Below are 21,038 nucleotides of genomic sequence, written 5' to 3' on the forward strand. Positions count from 1 at the left end.
TTTGTTGTTACGTCATTTCGACAAGAGTGTGTTTCAGTTTGAACTATTGAAGTCGGGCCGCTCAATATTCTTGACATACTTTTCCATTGTTTTTTGTGAAAGATGACTGTAGTTGTAAATACTCTTTACATTTTTGTGTCCTGATAACTGCATTATATATGACTAGAAGGAATACCTTTATCATTCAATGTTTGAATCATTCGTTTTCACGCACTGTGGTTCGTAAGGTGAGAGTTGTCAAGACCGTCTTTTTCAGCTATTGTTTTCATGAGACTGTTAAGTTTGTTAACTCCCATTGCATTGGCTTTGAACCAACTTTTAATTAACACCCGATAAAGGGGTGTATTTGGTTTGTTCTGGACTGTGGTCTCTTTTCAGAATAGATTTGAACAAAACAACAGCATCTCGTTCGTGCGGTAAATCTGGAGTCGCGAAAGCTTTAGGTTTGATAGGTCGGACTATACGTGAATCAGCTTCACTTCTGGTTTTAGTTTGTCTTTCAGTGACCTATGAGAGCGTGTAAAATATCTCAATTATTTTATAACCGTTTGTAGTTTTGTCTTGGATCATGCAAATCACATCTGCTAGAAAACGAAAAGTTCACGAGGACATTGTGATGAAAATCAAACCATTCCAAAGGGATGGACCGTGAAGCCTTAGGTTCCCTGATAAGAGGAAATAAATGTTTCATTTTTGCATGCTCAAATCCATCTGAAGTTGAAAAAGGGTGATGTGCAAAACCGAAATAGATTCACTGCGGAGTAAACTACGGATTGGTTTTCCATATCAGTCTGAAAAGTTGATTATCGCGCACAGATAGCTTACCGTTCAAAGAAAGAAGCTTTGCTTCTACTGGTATCGATCTTGGGATGAAAATCTTCCAATGGGATAGACACAGAAGCCTGACGTTCCCTGTTAAAAGGAATGAAATAAGTTATTTTTACATGTTCAATTCCATCAGTGGTTATAAAAGAGTGATGTACAAATCTGAAATTCATTCACTAGAGTTGGAACACTCACATCGTTTGAGGAAATGCTGATTCGCTCTCCATATCTCCCTCTCATTAATTCTCCCTTATTTTTTTCTCAGAGGGCACGGTAACATATCCTTCAATCTGATTGGTTCTTTGTGCGGTCCGTATCCGTTTTTCCCGACAGGCAGTATTTCTAAGCAAAGACGTCGGTCACTAACTCAAACCTATTACTAACTTATGAATCCTCTCTTTTCTCTCTCTCAAATCACCTTGGTTGACAGAAAAATATTGATTTCGAAATTAATTTGTATAAGCTAAAGTGCCATTAAATTGGTTGATAAGCGGCCTAAAACCTGTCCGGCTGTAATTAATTTCAATCCTTCACAAAAAATACTTAGAAAGTTAAAACGTGAGGTATTTGGTCAAAATTGAATTAATCGATGGAACCTTCATTCATTTAATATCCTAGTTCTCTCAAAAATTTGTTCGTTGTAAAAGGACGAGCGAAGTTTTCAGTTCTACAACAAATATACGCATTAAATCCCCTTGTGTCTCGTTGAAGTGTCTCATTCGAATTTAGATTTTGTGTGAAGGAAAGACCAGATTTACACACGCCATTGCAGCAAACAAACGAGCAAACTCTTACAACTTCAAATTAGAAAATTTGAATTTACTTGCAATTATTTTCCTCGCCATTTACTTCATGAGCAGCAGTAAATCTTCGCACATGAATTAATCGTCGACGAGAGTGAATAATACTTTCCGTCAGATCATTGACTGTTTTTGAAGAACACATTGTCGTGACAGTCCTTGCTAAACTAGTTTGGTTGTTTTTTCAAAAGTGTACATGCCCTTTTTTTTTCTTACGCGCTCTTCAATTAACTTGTGTCAGATTGTGACAGATACTTGTAAAAATGTTTCAAAGTTTGTTAGGAAGCCTTTTAAATCACCCTTATTTTATTCATTACGTACATGGAAATGTTTTGATGCAGCATCTCGCTTAACTATCATTTACCCGCTCAAATATTGCTCAATTTATGGAGGATCCTGTTGTAATTACAGCCCTAAATCATTCGGGATGTTTTGGAAGGAATTTAGTTCAGTTTAAGGAAAAAAATAAAGATGTTATTCACCAGTCTAAGTCATTCCGTATTGGGAAAAACTGTACTGCCCGAGGCCGTGGGCTGGCAAATAACATATATTTATTTGATGCTACTTCAGCAACACCGACACCAACTTAAACTGATTTGCACCATAAACTCCAGTATGTCAGCGGACTCATTGTAGTTGTAGAAAACATATTAATTTCTTTTGCCATCGAGTATGATCATGTTGGAATACATGTAATACATACTACTGCTCTTTGTGGAAGCCAAAAACAGCGCTAAAACACACAACTGAACAACAGCCATTTTCCTCATCAAAGAGGGGCCTCGCTTTCACTGAGAAACAGCAGCCTTGAATGACCGCGTATTTTCTTACTTTGCCGTTTTAGAGCCTTTTTTCTAATTACTAACGTTGTCAATATCTTTCAGTGGTATTTTTTGTATTTTTACCTTTGTTTTGGCTCCAAAACAAGCTAAGTGCAAAAACAGAGAACAGGAAGCAGCAACTAGAGGAAAAAAAGATATGTGAAGAGAATATTCAAGTGGAAAGTTTTCAGTAAAAACAGGATGGGAAACCAAGGAAACCAGTTGTTTATTTCCTTTTTACGGTGAATCTGAATAGATCAGAATTGAATCATGCAAAAGCTGGAAAATTTGGTAACTTGAACAGATAAGCACGGATATCTTAACCACTATTCCGATAAAGAGAAGTGATAAACTGCAAGCGAATGAACTTAAAGAAGGGTATAAAATACATAGGTAAAAAAGTGACATCTTAACCAGCTGAAAATTAGCCAGTGATATCTGAGAAACATCCAAAAAGAAAAATCTATCTAAATTTAGGCAATTGGTCGGTAATTTTGGTAATTAATCAATTACCTTCGCTTTCAACCAATATTTACACAAAGTTTCCCCAATTTGAATACATATGTACTTGACTTAACGTCTAAGTATGTCAGTTGTCAATATATCTGATGACTCTTAAGTTCAGGAAATTTAATCAAGCCACGTCACTGTTTGTTTATCTTGAAAAATGCAGCCACACTTTGAAAGTTTCTCATTTTGCAATTAGTGTCACCGAGTTCTTTCGATGATATGACCCCTGCGTTAATTTCAAAATCGACTTGATTAACTCGGAATTTTTACGAGGGACCAGCGTTTGCTCAGGGCACAGCAAAAGGGCAACTAAATGTCATTTTTGAAAAATAAATTAATTACCCTGCCTTCGAGACCTAGGCAGCATGATTTTTGTTTTCGTTCAGCCGCAACGAACAAACGGTTTCTTCAGTTTTGTAATGTAGCGAAGGCAATAACAAAAAAACTGTTTTGTTACAGCCTTGAATTGTGAGTTTTGATTTGAGGTTACTGTCAACAAGATCTGGTCAAATTTCAAACTTCCATTTTATTTACTCTTTTTTTAGAGAAAACATTGAAATTAAATTTGCTGGGAAAAAAACAAACTTTTAAAACTTTCTTCGATACTTTATAAGCTTTTCAGTGATATACAGTTTTCCAAGTGTTTCTTTGAAAGTAGGGCGCGTAGAACAAAATGTTTTTTTCCAGAATTTTTCCTTGTTTCCTTACATTTCGATGTTTTCTGCGCATTTTGTTGCATATTTGTCGTCTTTACTTGAACTCCCTCGACTAGGCCACACAGTTCATGGTCATCAAGGCAGGCAAAAGAGTGCTAGTTCCTCTTTTTCCTCCTTCTTGTTCCTCACTGGGGAAGGGATGGAAGCCAAACCCTAGATCAAAAATTGGTACATACTTCTCCAATTCCAATATTTATCACTTACACTTGAGATTACTGTGCGAGTATTGGGATAACTTTGAGTTTGAAATGTTTTCAAATTGCGCCGGCAAACATTAAAAGTGTGACGTCCAAACAAGCTGTGTTTACATGCTCTCATCTAAACTAACTAGTTGGCCTATTGAGAGCGTGCGAACGATCTCAATTATTTTATAACCATCATTAGTTATAAAAGTGTGACTTGCAAAACCGAATTACAGTCACTCGGTTTTTTTTAGTAGTTTTGGCTTCGATCATGCAAATCACACCCGCTAGAAAATGAAAAGTTCACGAAGATAATGAGTCCATTATCACGCAAAGATAGCTTAGCGTTAAAAAGAAGACTTAGGTTGTACTGTGATTGATCTTGTGATGAAAATCAAACCTCTCAAAGGGGTAAACACTGAAGCCTGACATTTCCTGTTGGAAAAAGAATAACACTTTTCATTTTCCATGTTCAATTACATCATGACTGATAAAAGTGTGACGTACGAAACCGAAATACTGTGTACTTCTTGATTGAGTGGTAGGGGCGCAGCGAGGTCCTTTCTTCATGACCCTAAGCTAAATATTTTCCCCACTGGTCCCACCAAATTCTGTCAATAAGCATTTTATCATATGACCACTAACTGTTAAAAATGTTTAACCTAAATGGGACGCGATAGACGGGCATACAGGCACACAAAAAAATATGCAATTTAAAACTTTTCCTTTTATTTCGATTAGCCCCGAGGGGGAAGGGAATATCCTGAACACACGTGATCTGGATGCATTTAACACTGTGACAGCGGAAGTTCGGAAGGTTGGGAAAAGTAATTCGTTATTTTTGTTGTTTCATTTTGAAAGCATCAGCCACATTGTCAACATCTTGGTAAGTGCGATTGAAAATCTTTTCTAGTCACTCGGTTTTTATCAGCCTTAGTCATTTAGTAACTGTAGAGAGGTAAGGCTCTTATGGCAAAGCCCAGTAGCTGCTTTATCCCTTTATTATTTACTTTATCCAGTACCTGATCTTTATGTTTGCAATATGTTACGTTTCGAGTGTTAGCCCTTCGTTAAAGCGGTTGATGGCGCGATTGAATCGTCACCACAGTGAAATAAATTGATTCTACGGCGACTTTTTTTAATCTCTGTGGCTTTATACCGTATAATTTATCCTCATTAACTAAAACAAGGTTATTGAGTATCGTTCAATTTGAGAAATTGATGATCATAAAACTAGACTGTCCCACGCTGACATCATAGGAAATCCGTAGTGCTTCATTACGTGGTTTTCCAGAGGCTATGATCTGCACTGGCTATTAACTTGCCCCTTTTTTTAGGAGGGTTTAACGATCGATTTAGAGATCGCGGTAGATTCCAATTGAATTTCCGTTTTCTACTTGTACACAAACGTTTCATGGTCGAGAAACCATTCACTTAATTTTTAGATACTGGCGGCGGGCTCTACGGTACATATTTTTCTAAACGCCGTAATCTGTTTTTTTTCTGCTTAAGCGCTAGAGTCTCGCATAAGAAGATAAGTCATGACGCTGCGCGCTCAAAGAGAGATGTTTTAACTTTCTGAGAGAAACTAAGACTTTCTTAAATTCAATGTTACTGCATACGTAGTATAGGCGTACTTTTCCGTTGATCGGATGCTTCATATCTCCACCGTTAAATGGCTTTCTTAAAACAGTTAAGGTTTCATACAATAAATTTCAACCATAATGTAACTAACATTGTTCAGCATTGTTTAGTTTGAGAAACTGATGGTTCCCCCAATCACGTGATCAAAAACTAAAACCAATCCTATATTAAGACATATTTATCATGCAGAATGTCCTTTACTGATGTCAACAGAGGCGGCCCAAGCTCACACTCGAGAAAAAGCAAACGATTAATTCATGAAAGCGTCACGCGTTGTGACTCGGTGTTAACTTACCAGAGTTGAACACGTCATAAGGAATTGTATGGGGAACGAAAGATGGTCGATTTGAAGTTATAAAAATGTGACGTACAAAACCGAAATAGATTCACTGCGGAGTAAACTACGGATCGGTTTTCCATACCAGTTCATGAAAAGTTGATTATCGCTCACAGATAGCTTACCGTTTAAAGAAAGAAGCTTTATTTCTGTTGGTATTGATCTTGTAATGAAATTTCAATTTTCGAAATGGATAGACACAGAAGCCTGACGTTTCCTGTTAAAAAAGAATGAAATAATTTATTTTTACATGTTCAATTCTATAATTGGTCACAAAAGTGTGACGTACAAAACCGAAACTCATCCCCCACCTCTCCCTTCCTCAAAAGAAATATGAAGTACTATTAAATATGACTATTGACTGAAAGTCAGGCCACCTCCTATCGCTGATGTCATTTGCTTGTTGCCATATTTCAGTCACTGGATTAACGTCTTCAAAGGTAAGACCAGTGATGTGGTTATGTTCGAGCAAACTACCGATCCACTCCGTCCGTTTTCTTTTTTTGTTTAGTATTGTGTTAATAAAAATAATGTTTCCCTGATAACAGGAGAGGATTACAATGGAAACCTAACAGCAGAAGCCATGACACCTTTCATGAGCATCGCCTTACTTGTTGCCCTGTTCTTGCTCAAGTCAGATCGCATTCAGAAAGCCATTGAGATATGCAGCGAATGTTTGATTTTGCTAACTTGCACCGATCAAAACAGCAAAGACCAATTTGATTCAGCACTGCTACAATTTTACAGCGACATCTATACCATTCTTTTCAGCGCTTATCGTCATATCTCTGACTACATAAGTGCGGAAAGATACGGAAGGAAACTGTTTGACTTATACAGAGGGTATGGAATTATGCTTTATAAACTTGGCGAAAGCCTAAAAGCAAAGGAATATTTTGAGAGGGCCCTTGCAATAACAACCAAAATTGGCGGCAGAGAAGGGGAAGCATCATGTTATGGAAACCTAGGTACTGTGTTTCTGTCCGTTGGCCAATACGATAAAGCTGAAGAATATCTCCAAAAAGCGCTTGTCACCACAACTGAAATTGGCGACCGAGGAGGGGAAGCATCATGTTATGGAAACCTAGGTACTGTGTTTAAGTCGCTTGGCCAATACGACAAGGCTGAAGAGTATCTCCAAAAAGCGCTTGTCATCACAACTGAAATTGGCGACAGAGAAGGGGAGGCAATTAGCTATGGAAACCTAGGTACTGTGTTTGAGTCGCTTGGCCAATACGACAAGGCTGAAGAGTATCTCCAAAAAGCGCTTGTCCTCCAAACTGAAATTGGCGACAAAGAAGGGGAGGCAACTACCTATGGAAACCTAAGTACTGTGTTCAAGTCGCTTGGCCAATACGACAAGGCTGAAGAGTATCTCCAAAAAGCGCTTGTCATCACAACTGAAATTGGCGACAGAGGAGGGGAAGCATCATGTTATGGAAACCTAGGTACTGTGTTTCAGTCGCTTGGCCAATATGACAAGGCTGAGAAGTATCTCCAAAAGCGCTTGTCATCCAAACTGAAATTGGCGACAGAGAAGGGGAAGCATCATGTTATGGAAACCTAGGTACTGTGTTTGAGTCGCTTGGCCAATACGACAAGGCTGAAGAGTATCTCCAAAAAGCACTTGTCATCCAAACTGAAATTGGCGACAGAAAAGGGGAGGCTACTAACTATGGAAACCTAGGTACTGTGTTTCTGTCCGTTGGCCAATACGACAAGGCTGAAGAGTATCTCCAAAAAGGGCTTGTCATCCAAACTGAAATTGGCGACAGAAAAGGGGAGGCTACTAACTATGGAAACCTAGGTACTGTTTTTCTGTCCGTTGGCCAATACGACAAGGCTGAAGAGTATCTCCAAAAAGCGCTTGTCGTCCAAACTGAAATTGGCGACAAAAAAGGGGAGGCAACTAGCTATGGAAACCTAGGTACTGTGTTTGAGTCGCTTGGCCAATACGACAAGGCTGAAGAGTATCTCCAAAAAGGGCTTGTCATCCAAACTGAAATTGGCGACAGAGAAGGGGAAGCATCATGTTATGGAAACCTAGGTACTGTGTTTGAGTCGCTTGGCCAATACGACAAGGCTGAAGAGTATCTCCAAAAAGCGCTTGTCATCAAAACTGAAATTGGCGACAGAGAAGGGGAGGCAACTAGCTATGGAAACCTAGGTACTGTGTTTCAGTCGCTTGGCCAATACGACAAGGCTGAAGAGTATCTCCAAAAAGCGCTTGTCATCCAAACTGAAATTGGCGACAGAGAAGGGGAGGCAACTAGCTATGGAAACCTAGGTACTGTGTTTCTGTCCGTTGGCCAATACGACAAGGCTGAAGAGTATCTCCAAAAAGCGCTTGTCATCCAAACTGAAATTGGCGACAGAGAAGGGGAGGCAACTAGCTATGGAAACCTAGGTACTGTGTTTCTGTCCGTTGGCCAATACAACAAGGCTGAAGAGTATCTCCAAAAAGCGCTTGTCATCCAAACTGAAATTGGCGACAGAGAAGGGGAGGCAACTAGCTATGGAAACCTAGGTACTGTGTTTGAGTCGCTTGGCCAATACGACAAGGCTGAAGAGTATCTCCAAAAAGCGCTTGTCATCCAAACTGAAATTGGCGACAGAGAAGGGGAGGCAACTAGCTATGGAAACCTAGGTACTGTGTTTCTGTATGTTGGCCAATACGACAAGGCTGAAGAGTATCTCCAAAAAGCGCTTGTCATCCAAACTGAAATTGGCGACAGAGAAGGGGAGGCAACTAGCTATGGAAACCTAGGTACTGTGTTTCTGTCCGTTGGCCAATACAACAAGGCTGAAGAGTATCTCCAAAAAGCGCTTGTCATCAAAACTAAAATTGGCGACAGAGAAGGGGAGGCAACTAGCTATGGAAACCTAGGTACTGTGTTTAAGTCGCTTGGCCAATACGACAAGGCTGAAGAGTATCTCCAAAAAGCGCTTGTCATCCAAACTGAAATTGGCGACAGAGAAGGGGAAGCATCATGTTATGGAAACCTAGGTACTGTGTTTGAGTCGCTTGGCCAATACGACAAGGCTGAAGAGTATCTCCAAAAAGGGCTTGTCATCCAAACTGAAATTGGCGACAGAGAAGGGGAAGCATCATGTTATGGAAACCTAGGTACTGTGTTTGAGTCGCTTGGCCAATACGACAAGGCTGAAGAGTATCTCCAAAAAGCACTTGTCATCCAAACTGAAATTGGCGACAGAAAAGGGGAGGCTACTAACTATGGAAACCTAGGTACTGTGTTTCTGTCCGTTGGCCAATACGACAAGGCTGAAGAGTATCTCCAAAAAGGGCTTGTCATCCAAACTGAAATTGGCGACAGAAAAGGGGAGGCTACTAACTATGGAAACCTAGGTACTGTTTTTCTGTCCGTTGGCCAATACGACAAGGCTGAAGAATATCTCCGAAAAGCGCTTGTCGTCCAAACTGAAATTGGCGACAAAAAAGGGGAGGCAACTAGCTATGGAAACCTAGGTACTGTGTTTCTGTCCGTTTGCCAATACAACAAGGCTGAAGAGAATCTCCAAAAGGCGCTTGTCATCAAAACTGAAATTGGCGACAGAGAAGGGGAGGCAACTAGCTATGGAAACCTAAGTACTGTGTTTGAGTCGCTTGGCCAATACGACAAGGCTGAAGAGTATCTCCAAAAAGCGCTTGTCCTCCAAACTGAAATTGGCGACAAAGAAGGGGAGGCAACTAGCTATGGAAACCTAAGTACTGTGTTCAAGTCGCTTGGCCAATACGACAAGGCTGAAGAGTATCTCCAAGAAGCGCTTGTCATCACAACTGAAATTGGCGACAGAGGAGGGGAAGCATCATGTTCTGGAAACCTAGGTACTGTGTTTGAGTCGCTTGGCCAATACGACAAGGCTGAAGAGTATCTCCAAAAAGCGCTTGTCATCCAAACTGAAATTGGCGACAGAGAAGGGGAGGCAACTACCTATGGAAACCTAGGTACTGTGTTTCTGTCCGTTGGCCAATACGACAAGGCTGAAGAGTATCTCCAAAAAGCGCTTGTCATCCAAACTGAAATTGGCGACAGAGAAGGGGAGGCAACTACCTATGGAAACCTAGGTACTGTGTTTCTGTCCGTTGGCCAATACAACAAGGCTGAAGAGTATCTCCAAAAAGCGCTTGTCATCCAAACTGAAATTGGCGACAGAGAAGGGGAGGCAACTAGCTATGGAAACCTAGGTACTGTGTTTGAGTCGCTTGGCCAATACGACAAGGCTGAAGAGTATCTCCAAAAAGCGCTTGTCATCCAAACTGAAATTGGCGACAGAGAAGGGGAGGCAACTAGCTATGGAAACCTAGGTACTGTGTTTCTGTCCGTTGGCCAATACGACAAGGCTGAAGAGTATCTCCAAAAAGCGCTTGTCATCACAACTGAAATTGGCGACAGAGAAGGGGAGGCAACTAGCTATGGAAAGCTAGGTACTGTGTTTCTGTCCGTTGGCCAATACAACAAGGCTGAAGAGTATCTCCAAAAAGCGCTTGTCATCACAACTAAAATTGGCGACAGAGAAGGGGAGGCAACTAGCTATGGAAACCTAGGTACTGTGTTTAAGTCGCTTGGCCAATACGACAAGGCTGAAGAGTATCTCCAAAAAGCGCTTGTCATCCAAACTGAAATTGGCGACAGAGAAGGGGAAGCATCATGTTATGGAAACCTAGGTACTGTGTTTGAGTCGCTTGGCCAATACGACAAGGCTGAAGAGTATCTCCAAAAAGCGCTTGTCATCCAAACTGAAATTGGCGACAGAGAAGGGGAAGCATCATGTTATGGAAACCTAGGTACTGTGTTTGAGTCGCTTGGCCAATACGACAAGGCTGAAGAGTATCTCCAAAAAGCACTTGTCATCCAAACTGAAATTGGCGACAGAAAGGGGAGGCTACTAACTATGGAAACCTAGGTACTGTGTTTCTGTCCGTTGGCCAATACGACAAGGCTGAAGAGTATCTCCAAAAAGGGCTTGTCATCCAAACTGAAATTGGCGACAGAAAAGGGGAGGCTACTAACTATGGAAACCTAGGTACTGTGTTTCTGTCCGTTGGCCAATACGACAAGGCTGAAGAGTATCTCCAAAAAGCGCTTGTCTTCCAAACTGAAATTGGCGACAAAAAAGGGGAGGCAACTAGCTATGGAAACCTAGGTACTGTGTTTCTGTCCGTTTGCCAATACAACAAGGCTGAAGAGTATCTCCAAAAAGCGCTTGTCATCAAAACTGAAATTGGCGACAGAGAAGGGGAGGCAACTAGCTATGGAAACCTAAGTACTGTGTTTGAGTCGCTTGGCCAATACGACAAGGCTGAAGAGTATCTCCAAAAAGCGCTTGTCCTCCAAACTGAAATTGGCGACAAAGAAGGGGAGGCAACTAGCTATGGAAACCTAAGTACTGTGTTCAAGTCGCTTGGCCAATACGACAAGGCTGAAGAGTATCTCCAAAAAGCGCTTGTCATCACAACTGAAATTGGCGACAGAGGAGGGGAAGCATCATGTTATGGAAACCTAGGTACTGTGTTTGAGTCGCTTGGCCAATACGACAAGGCTGAAGAGTATCTCCAAAAAGCGCTTGTCATCCAAACTGAAATTGGCGACAGAGAAGGGGAAGCATCATGTTATGGAAACCTAGGTACTGTGTTTGAGTCGCTTGGCCAATACGACAAGGCTGAAGAGTATCTCCAAAAAGCACTTGTCATCCAAACTGAAATTGGCGACAGAAAAGGGGAGGCTACTAACTATGGAAACCTAGGTACTGTGTTTCTGTCCGTTGGCCAATACGACAAGGCTGAAGAGTATCTCCAAAAAGGGCTTGTCATCCAAACTGAAATTGGCGACAGAAAAGGGGAGGCTACTAGCTATGGAAACCTAAGTACTGTGTTTGAGTCGCTTGGCCAATACGACAAGGCTGAAGAGTATCTCCAAAAAGCGCTTGTCCTCCAAACTGAAATTGGCGACAAAGAAGGGGAGGCAACTAGCTATGGAAACCTAAGTACTGTGTTCAAGTCGCTTGGCCAATACGACAAGGCTGAAGAGTATCTCCAAAAAGCGCTTGTCATCACAACTGAAATTGGCGACAGAGGAGGGGAAGCATCATGTTATGGAAACCTAGGTACTGTGTTTGAGTCGCTTGGCCAATACGACAAGGCTGAAGAGTATCTCCAAAAAGCGCTTGTCATCCAAACTGAAATTGGCGACAGAGAAGGGGAAGCATCATGTTATGGAAACCTAGGTACTGTGTTTGAGTCGCTTGGCCAATACGACAAGGCTGAAGAGTATCTCCAAAAAGCACTTGTCATCCAAACTGAAATTGGCGACAGAAAAGGGGAGGCTACTAACTATGGAAACCTAGGTACTGTGTTTCTGTCCGTTGGCCAATACGACAAGGCTGAAGAGTATCTCCAAAAAGCGCTTGTCATCCAAACTGAAATTGGCGACAGAAAAGGGGAGGCTACTAACTATGGAAACCTAGGTACTGTGTTTCTGTCCGTTGGCCAATACGACAAGGCTGAAGAGTATCTCCAAAAAGCGCTTGTCGTCCAAACTGAAATTGGCGACAAAAAAGGGGAGGCAACTAGCTATGGAAACCTAGGTACTGTGTTTCTGTCCGTTTGCCAATACAACAAGGCTGAAGAGTATCTCCAAAAAGCGCTTGTCATCAAAACTGAAATTGGCGACAGAGAAGGGGAGGCAACTAGCTATGGAAACCTAGGTACTGTGTTTAAGTCGCGTGGCCAATACGACAAGGCTGAAGAGTATCTCCAAAAAGCGCTTGTCATCCAAACTGAAATTGGCGACAGAAAAGGGGAAGCATCATGTTATGGAAACCTAGGTACTGTGTTTAAGTCGCTTGGCCAATACGACAAGGCTAAAGAGTATCTCCAAAAAGCGCTTGTCATCCAAGCTGAAATTGGCGACAGAAAAGGGGAGGCAACTAACTATGGAAACCTAGGTACTGTGTTTGAGTCGCTTGGCCAATACGACAAGGCTGAAGAGTATCTCCAAAAAGCGCTTGTCATCAAAACTGAAATTGGCGACAGAGAAGGGGAAGCATCATGTTATGGAAACCTAGGTACTGTGTTTAAGTCGCTTGGCCAATACGACAAGGCTGAAGAGTATCTCCAAAAAGCGCTTGTCATCCAAGCTGAAATTGGCGACAGAAAAGGGGAGGCAACTAACTATGGAAACCTAGGTACTGTGTTTGAGTCGCTTGGCCAATACGACAAGGCTGAAGAGTATCTCCAAAAAGCGCTTGTCATCAAAACTGAAATTGGCGACAGAGAAGGGGAGGCAACTACCTATGGAAACTTAGGTACTGTGTTTCTGTCCGTTGGCCAATACAACAAGGCTGAAGAGTATCTCCAAAAAGCGCTTGTCATCCAAACTGAAATTGGCGACAGAGAACGGGAGGCAACTAGCTATGGAAACCTAGGTACTGTGTTTGAGTCGCTTGGCCAATACGACAAGGCTGAAGAGTATCTCCAAAAGGCGCTTGTCATCCAAACTGAAATTGGCGACAAAGAAGGGGAGGCAACTAGCTATGGAAACCTAGGTACTGTGTTTAAGTCGCTTGGCCAATACCACAAGGCTGAAGAGTATCTCCAAAAGGCGCTTGTCATCAAAACTGAAATTGGCGACAGAGAAGGGGAGGCAACTAGCTATGGAAACCTAGGTACTGTGTTTCTGTCCGTTGGCCAATACGACAAGGCTGAAGAGTATCTCCAAAAGGCGCTTGTCATCCAAACTGAAATTGGCGACAAAGAAGGGGAGGCAACTAGCTATGGAAAGCTAGGTACTGTGTTTAAGTCGCTTGGCCAATACGACAAGGCTGAAGAGTATCTCCAAAAAGCGCTTGTCATCAAAACTGAAATTGGCGACAGAGAAGGGGAGGCAACTAGCTATGGAAACCTAGGTACTGTGTTTCTGTCCGTTGGCCAATACAACAAGGCTGAAGAGTATCTCCAAAAGGCGCTTGTCATCAAAACTGAAATTGGCGACAGAGAAGGGGAGGCAACTAGCTATGGAAACCTAGGTACTGTGTTTCTGTCCGTTGGCCAATACAACAAGGCTAAGGAGTATCTCCAAAAAGCGCTTGTCATCAAAACTGAAATTGGCGACAGAGAAGGGGAGGCAACTAGCTATGGAAACCTAGGTACTGTGTTTCTGTCCGTTGGCCAATACGACAAGGCTGAAGAGTATCTCCAAAAAGCGCTTGTCATCAAAACTGAAATTGGCGACAGAGAAGGGGAGGCAACTAGCTATGGAAACCTAGGTACTGTGTTTCTGTCCGTTGGCCAATACGACAAGGCTGAAGAGTATCTCCAAAAAGCGCTTGTCATCAAAACTGAAATTGGCGACAGAGAAGGGGAGGCAACTAGCTATGGAAACCTAGGTACTGTGTTTCTGTCCGTTGGCCAATACGACAAGGCTGAAGAGTATCTCCAAAAAGCGCTTGTCATCCAAACTGAAATTGGCGACAGAGAAGGGGAGGCAACTAGCTATGGAAACCTAGGTACTGTGTTTCTGTCCTTTGGCCAATACGACAAGGCTGAAGAGTATCTCCAAAAAGCCCTTATCATCCAAACTGAAATTGGCGACAGAGAAGGGGAAGCAACTAGCTATGGAAACCTAGGTACTGTGTTTCTGTCCGTTGGCCAATACGACAAGGCTGAAGAGTATCTCCAAAAAGCGCTTGTCATCAAAACTGAAATTGGCGACAGAGAAGGGGAAGCATCATGTTATGGAAACCTAGGTACTGTGTTTAGAACTGTTGGTGATTTTGAAGCTTCGGAAGTATGCTTGGAGAAAGCTTTATTCATATCCAGAGATATTGGAGATGGAAGAAAAGAGTTCGAAATCCTTCTAGGTTACGCCGTTTTGTATTTATACCAATATAAAATCAAAGACTCCCTGTCGTGTCTTTATCTGTGCATTGAAAAGTATGAGGAGCTGAGATATTTCTTGGGCGCCAATGATCAGTTCAAAACATCATTTCTGGAGGAGACAGGAATATTTCCCTTCAAACTGCTTTGTACTTTGCTTTGTGACACCGGAAATGCTCGGGATGCTCTTTATGTTGAGGAGTTGGGTCGAGCTAGAGGCCTATCAGACTTGATGGCAGAGAAGTACTCGGTTGAAACGCACATCTCTGCTAATCCACAATCTTGGTTTGGCATTGAGAACATTTTAAGAAAGAAAAAAAACTGTACTTGTCTGTACATTTCTTATTTTCAGTATCGTCTGCATTTGTGGATCTTGAAAACAAGTGGAGTCCTTCACTATAGAAGAGTATCACCAGAAGAGAATCTAGTTCAGGCTGGGTTACCCAAAGATTTGTCTTTGAGTCAATTTTTGGATGATAATTTCCGGAGTCTTGGTATTTTGCCCACTAAAGATTGTGAAGATCGGTCTTTAAATACGATTAAACTGCAACCTCTCTCCCCCGCGCAAAAGAGCTCAGCAAGATTGCGACTCGTGGAGGAGGACGAGGACGAGGACGAGGACGAGAAAGTGATTTCAAGTCTATATTTGTGTTACAAAATGTTCATTGCCCCCGTTTATGATTTGCTTGATGAGCCTGAAGTCATTATTGTTCCTGACCGCAGGTTGTACAAAGTTCCCTTTGCTGCCCTGAGTGAAAGGGAAGGAGCCGAATACTTGTCAGAGACTCATAAGATCCGTATCATTCCTTCGTTGACAACACTCAAGAACATTCAAGAAAGTCCAGAGGACTATCACAGCAACACTGGTGCCTTGGTAATAGGCAATCCCAAGGTTAATTGGCTGCAACCATTGCCAGCTGCAAGAAGGGAAGCGGAGATGGTCGGACGACTGGTGGGTGTTCAGCCTCTAGTTGAAAAGAAAGCAACGAAGCAGGCGGTACTTGAGCGGATAAGTTCAGTGAGCTTGATACATTTTGCTGCCCATGGTAACGCGGAAAGAGGAGAAATTGCACTCTCCCCCATTCCTACTCCCAACAGTCAAAACGCTATCCCACCGAAGGAAGCTTACATGTTGACGATGGCTGATGTCTCACGAGTGAAAGTCAGAGCTAAACTGGTGGTACTTAGCTGCTGTCACAGTGGAAGTGGAGAGATAAGAGCCGAAGGAGTTATAGGAATTGCCCGTGCGTTCTTAGGATCTGGTGCTCGCTCGGTATTGGTTGCGCTGTGGGCCATTTCAGACTCAGCAACAGAGAAGCTGATGAGTCGGTTCTACGAACACCTCATTGAAGGAGAAAGTGCCAGTGAATCCCTTCATCAGGCCATGAAGTGGATGAGAAAAAACGGCTTGAACCAAATTTCTGAGTGGGCTTCGTTTACGCTGATTGGAGATGATGTGAGGCTCGAGTTTCACAATCAGAGGTGAGACTCGTTGAGAACAGGTATTTTTTAAATTAAAGTTAAATTCGAGTTTGACAAGCAGAGGTAAGACTCCGTGAGAACACATATATAAATACATATATATATATATATATATCTACACACATTTTTTTTCCTTTTTGAAGAGTTACTATCTCCGCTCTTTGGTGTAAAGTATAGGATCTCAGAGATGCCTCTCTACCAATGAGATACAAGTAATAGCCAATTATTTATATATGTTGTTGCTTGGTGTAATTGTGTTTGCTTTATATCCATAATGTTAATTGAGGTAATAATAAATTGGGTTATTTCAAACTTTTTCTTGCAGGAAAAAAGACCCCGATAGAGTGAATAATGACAAGTACTCGAAGGGAACAGAGTTAAAAGACTTTTAGATGGATAAATTAAATAGAAATAAGTAGAGAAAATACTCTATCCGGTATTTCATCGACATTAAAAAAAAGAGCTATCCCAGGTTAGGGGAGATCTAGTCCAATTTTTGATGCTTTCTTTACTAATATTCTCAGGAGGAGGTAATGGTTATGTACTCAACAATTTTTTGTTTTTCACGCAAAAATTATATTCTGATATAATAAGCACGAAACAATGTTGACCTACGTAAGGCTTTTGAGTAAAACGCATTCAGTAAAGTTAAGACAGTAGTTTAAGTATTAAACAAACCACTAAAATCGAGTTTAATATTTGTATTTTCGAGCCTTTTGTAAGGAGTCGTGCCGGCCCGTAAACACATTTTAAGTGGCGTTAAGATAGGATTCGCAAAAGGAGAAGCGTTGCGCATCCTAAAAATAAATCCGAAGCACTCCACATTAAAAAAAAATCGTACAGAGCTTAAAAATACGACTAAAAGAGGGGAAAGAGGATACCTGACGAAGTTCTGGAGAAATACGTTTCTGAAGTTATCTGCTCCAGTATCACTTCCGGCTTTACAAAAGCTCAAGAACATGCTGATGTGGAAATGCCACATTAAAATCGCATGGCCATAAAACATTAAAGTATACCCTGACCAGAACTGATCTTTGGAGACAGAAATTTAAAATCGCTTGCGGATGGCGGGAGTGTCATGCGGGCATGTCAATACTTCAATTTTTAACTGGTCACTTGCCTCTTGTGCTATGGACCCTGCGCGAAGCAGCGAAAATATGGAAGTAATCCTGTCTTGGGATATAGAATTCATCTGTTGTAGAATAAGTTAATTCGTAACACCCTGTAATAACAGCAAAACTAGTCGCTGGTTCCCTTTCATCAAGAGGGTTACTATTTGTAACTGGTTTTTGGCAGTTATGTCCTTAACGTTCTAGTAGAAATACATAACACTATACGTTCCAGTGGGTACTAAAGTATGTTTTTAGTTCAAGACATGCGTATCGCCCATGCATATTAACTGAAGTCTTTTAAAAGGTTTTTGAGCAACTTTAACGTTTTGGCTGAAATCCGCAAATTCGCAGGAGTTTTTGACAGTGTAATCAGTATTCCCAACAACAGGCGACAAAATTCTCGCAAGATAACCAGAAATTGCATAAGTCGGAGAATTAACAAAAGGGACAATGGGTCTCAAAGGAATTCCCGATTTTTGAATTTTGAATTTTGAAGGTAAGCCATAAAAACGTGGACAAAAGCCGTCACTACTGTATAATATTTTGTACGTAGAGTCACTAATTTTACCAGCTTTTTTCAAATCAAGCAACATTTTGTTTAACTTTCTTTGAGCTTTTCTGGTAGGATCAGAGTTTAAGACAGCATACGTACTCTTGTCATTAAGCAGAGACAAAGCTTTGTCCTGATATTGCTGTTTGTCCATAACCACAACACAATTACCCTTAAAGTAAATGGTTTGAACCATGGAGTATCAGTAGTTCGTGTAGTGTGATCGTCCGGGTGAGTGTAGTTCTGAAAAGAACTGTTGTTGGTGACTGACGTTTCGACTATCTGTGCGGTAGTCATCTTCAGAGTCAAGTGAGGAGTAGTTGTCAGTCGATGATGTTATAAAGTCTGGTCTGTTGAACGTGATTGGACCAATCACGTTCAACAGACCAGACACTACACTCACCCGGACGATCACACTACACGAACTACAATTACCCTTGTCAGCAGATAATACGAGCCTGTCCGGATCCTTTTTGAGAGCTATAAGCGCATTAAAAACATCCTTTTGAACGTTTTGGGAGGAGTTTAGATCGTGACGATGGCGGTGTGCTTCCTATTTTACGCCTATTTACACCTCGTCATAGAAAAAAAAAAGGCCGCTAATTAGTGATCATATAAAAAGACCTCTAGTTACAGCGTCCAGATCACCCCTGATGAAGGCACTAGACAGGAGTGACGAAAGGTTGGGTCTATGAATTGTATCTTCTTCGGTTACATTCATTAAATCTGCAAACCAGAGTAGCATCAAACTATGTCTGATTGTCCACCTGGTTGCCGTGTGAACTTTCATGTATTAGATAAGAAGGCATTTGCTTACCTTGGCTCCTTTGATCACTGAACCAGTCGGCCTACAGTTGATGAAGTTCGGGATCTTTTGGTCGGTGACGGTCCATGGATGCGCGCTTGGCTGTCATCTTCAGATGGCCGAACCATTGATTCGAAACCATTAATTGGAAAAATCCGGATTCCCTCGCTATCTCTCGATTGTTGTTAACAGCTTCAGCTTCAATTACGATTTTCAGCTTGAAGTTGAGATCATTAGAATGACGGCGAGTTTGACATGATTGTGCTGAATGTAGACTTCGCAAGATGATGTTCACCAGGTGAAGTAAATTTGCAACTACTGATTTTGTTGATCGAATTGATTTTATACTTTAAAACCATGTTTCCCGAGAGGGAAGGCTAAAAATTAATATGTACCGATAGGTTGTCATTAAATGTGTGACTTTTTTTTGCCTTTTGTTTATCTCATGTGATTAAATGTGTGACATTTTTCGGCTTTTGTTTATGTGTGTGACATTTTGCTTTTGTTTAATCAAGGCTTTTGTTTGTGCGCGTGGTCGCGTGTGCGACAATTCTGCTTTTGTTAATTAACGGTAAACTAAAATCAATACGCGACTTTTTCGCTTTTTTATAAGTTTATGAAAGAATTTACAATAAACTTGACCGATCTTTACTCCCCAAACAACGATGCGCCTTATAGCCAAGTATTTTAGCGATATTTTCAGTTTGAAAACACGCAATAATGAAGTTGCCGAATTGGGGGTGCGTCTTAAAGCCGAGTGAGCCTCATAACCGAATAACTCCGGTAGTATGGAGGTAATTACCATTGATCAGTTCCTCAGTGACTTTGTTAAATACTTTTGATCACAGTTTTCATTTTTCCTAATCACAAATTGGCAGCAACAGTGTTTGATAGAGGGTCTTAATAAGATTTTTGTGAGCCGTTAGGCGTAAAACTTGACAAATTTTAACCTTAGCTCGTAAAAGAGTTAACGGTAAAAACATTTCTAGTGGCAACAATGGAAAGATATTAACCGTTAGCCGTAAAAGCCATGCCAACACTCTTTTACGACCCTCTTGATACTTAGAGGGGGCATGCAAGGGGTTCATCGGGAGATTTTGCCCCCTATCCCACAATTCACGATAGTAAAAAATTCTGGCCAGAATGCCCTTAAATTCAAATTTGACACAACCAAAAACCCCCCACCCCTCCCATTTGAAAAATGTTCCCAACGCCTCAGATTCTAATAAATAGAAAATAACTTGTGAAATATCTATAGTGTCAGCTGCATACGATAGCAAAAAATTACGGTAGGAATCTTTTTATTGTCAGTTACTTACCACTGATCTAAGACGTCATATACTTCAAGAGGGTCTCAATGGGATTAACCGATAGCCATGAAACGGCCACAAAAAAATCTAACCGTTAAGCTTACAAATCGTCAAATTTTAACCTTTATTCGTAAAAAAAATCAAACCTCAAAAAAAATTTCTGGTAACAAATTATGAATTGAGTTGTTAAAGATTTCTGGTAACAACTCATGGAATTATGTTAACCGTTACTAGTAAAATGGCCAAAATTTTAACCGTTAGCCGTAAAAGCCATCACCCCATTGAGACCCTCCCTCTACTACAGTGCGCCCATAATTCTCAAATGTGACTTGTTTGGTTTTGACAGTGTAGCCTTGGAAAACGAAATTTCCCCGAATTTGGAGAAATCAGGTAATGTTGACACAAATACTAAATTAAATGGGAAGCAAGCTTGTCAAGCTTGCAATTGTTTGTTATTTTTCAAAGACAAGGAAGAACCTAAGCCATATATCATTTTTATCATTCAAATGATCGCTGGGTGTTAGTGCCCTCTAGTTACAAGTTTCTTGCGCTTGTCTGAGGTAAAGAGGAAACAAAAAGGTTGAACAGCGCGAATTGCCGTTGGGAGTTTTCAGGAAAGTCCCTTCCGGATGCGCGGATCTTACAACGTAACTGTAGTGAAGTCCATTTCCCCCACCTCTCTCCCCTCCTCAAAAAAAATATAACTATTAAGTATAACTATTGATTATTACTGAAAGTCAAGCTACCTCCTCATTTACTTGTTGTCATATTTCAGTCATTGGATTAACGCCTTCAAAGGTAAGACCAGTGAAATGGTTATGTTCGAGCAAATTACCGATCCATTCCGTCCGTTTTCTTTTTTTTTTTATCTATTATATCAGTTACTATTTTTGTCTTCGATCATGCAAATCACACCCGCAAGAAAATGAAAAGTTCATGTGTACAGTGGGTCAGTTTTCACGCACAGATAGCTTACTGTTTAAAGACAGAAGCTTTAGTTGTCGCTCAATCTTATCGATCTCGTGATGCAAATCCTAACGTACTAAAA

General features: G+C 41.2%; 1 protein-coding gene across 1 annotated transcript; it reads left to right on the plus strand.

The window, feature by feature from the left end:
- The first annotated feature begins 6,430 nt into the window (after positions 1 to 6,430).
- LOC136279240 (tetratricopeptide repeat protein 28-like) lies at positions 6,431 to 16,605 on the plus strand. The gene is made up of 5 exons (XM_066162847.1): positions 6,431 to 6,820; positions 7,546 to 8,842; positions 12,082 to 12,814; positions 14,615 to 16,213; positions 16,539 to 16,605. The coding sequence occupies exons 1-5, from the start codon at positions 6,431 to 6,433 to the stop codon at positions 16,603 to 16,605; spliced, it is 4,086 nt and encodes a 1,361-aa protein (XP_066018944.1).
- Positions 16,606 to 21,038: the final 4,433 nt, after the last annotated feature.

This window comes from Pocillopora verrucosa, chromosome 2 (assembly GCF_036669915.1).
Source record: "Pocillopora verrucosa isolate sample1 chromosome 2, ASM3666991v2, whole genome shotgun sequence".
Taxonomy (NCBI): domain Eukaryota; kingdom Metazoa; phylum Cnidaria; class Anthozoa; order Scleractinia; family Pocilloporidae; genus Pocillopora; species Pocillopora verrucosa.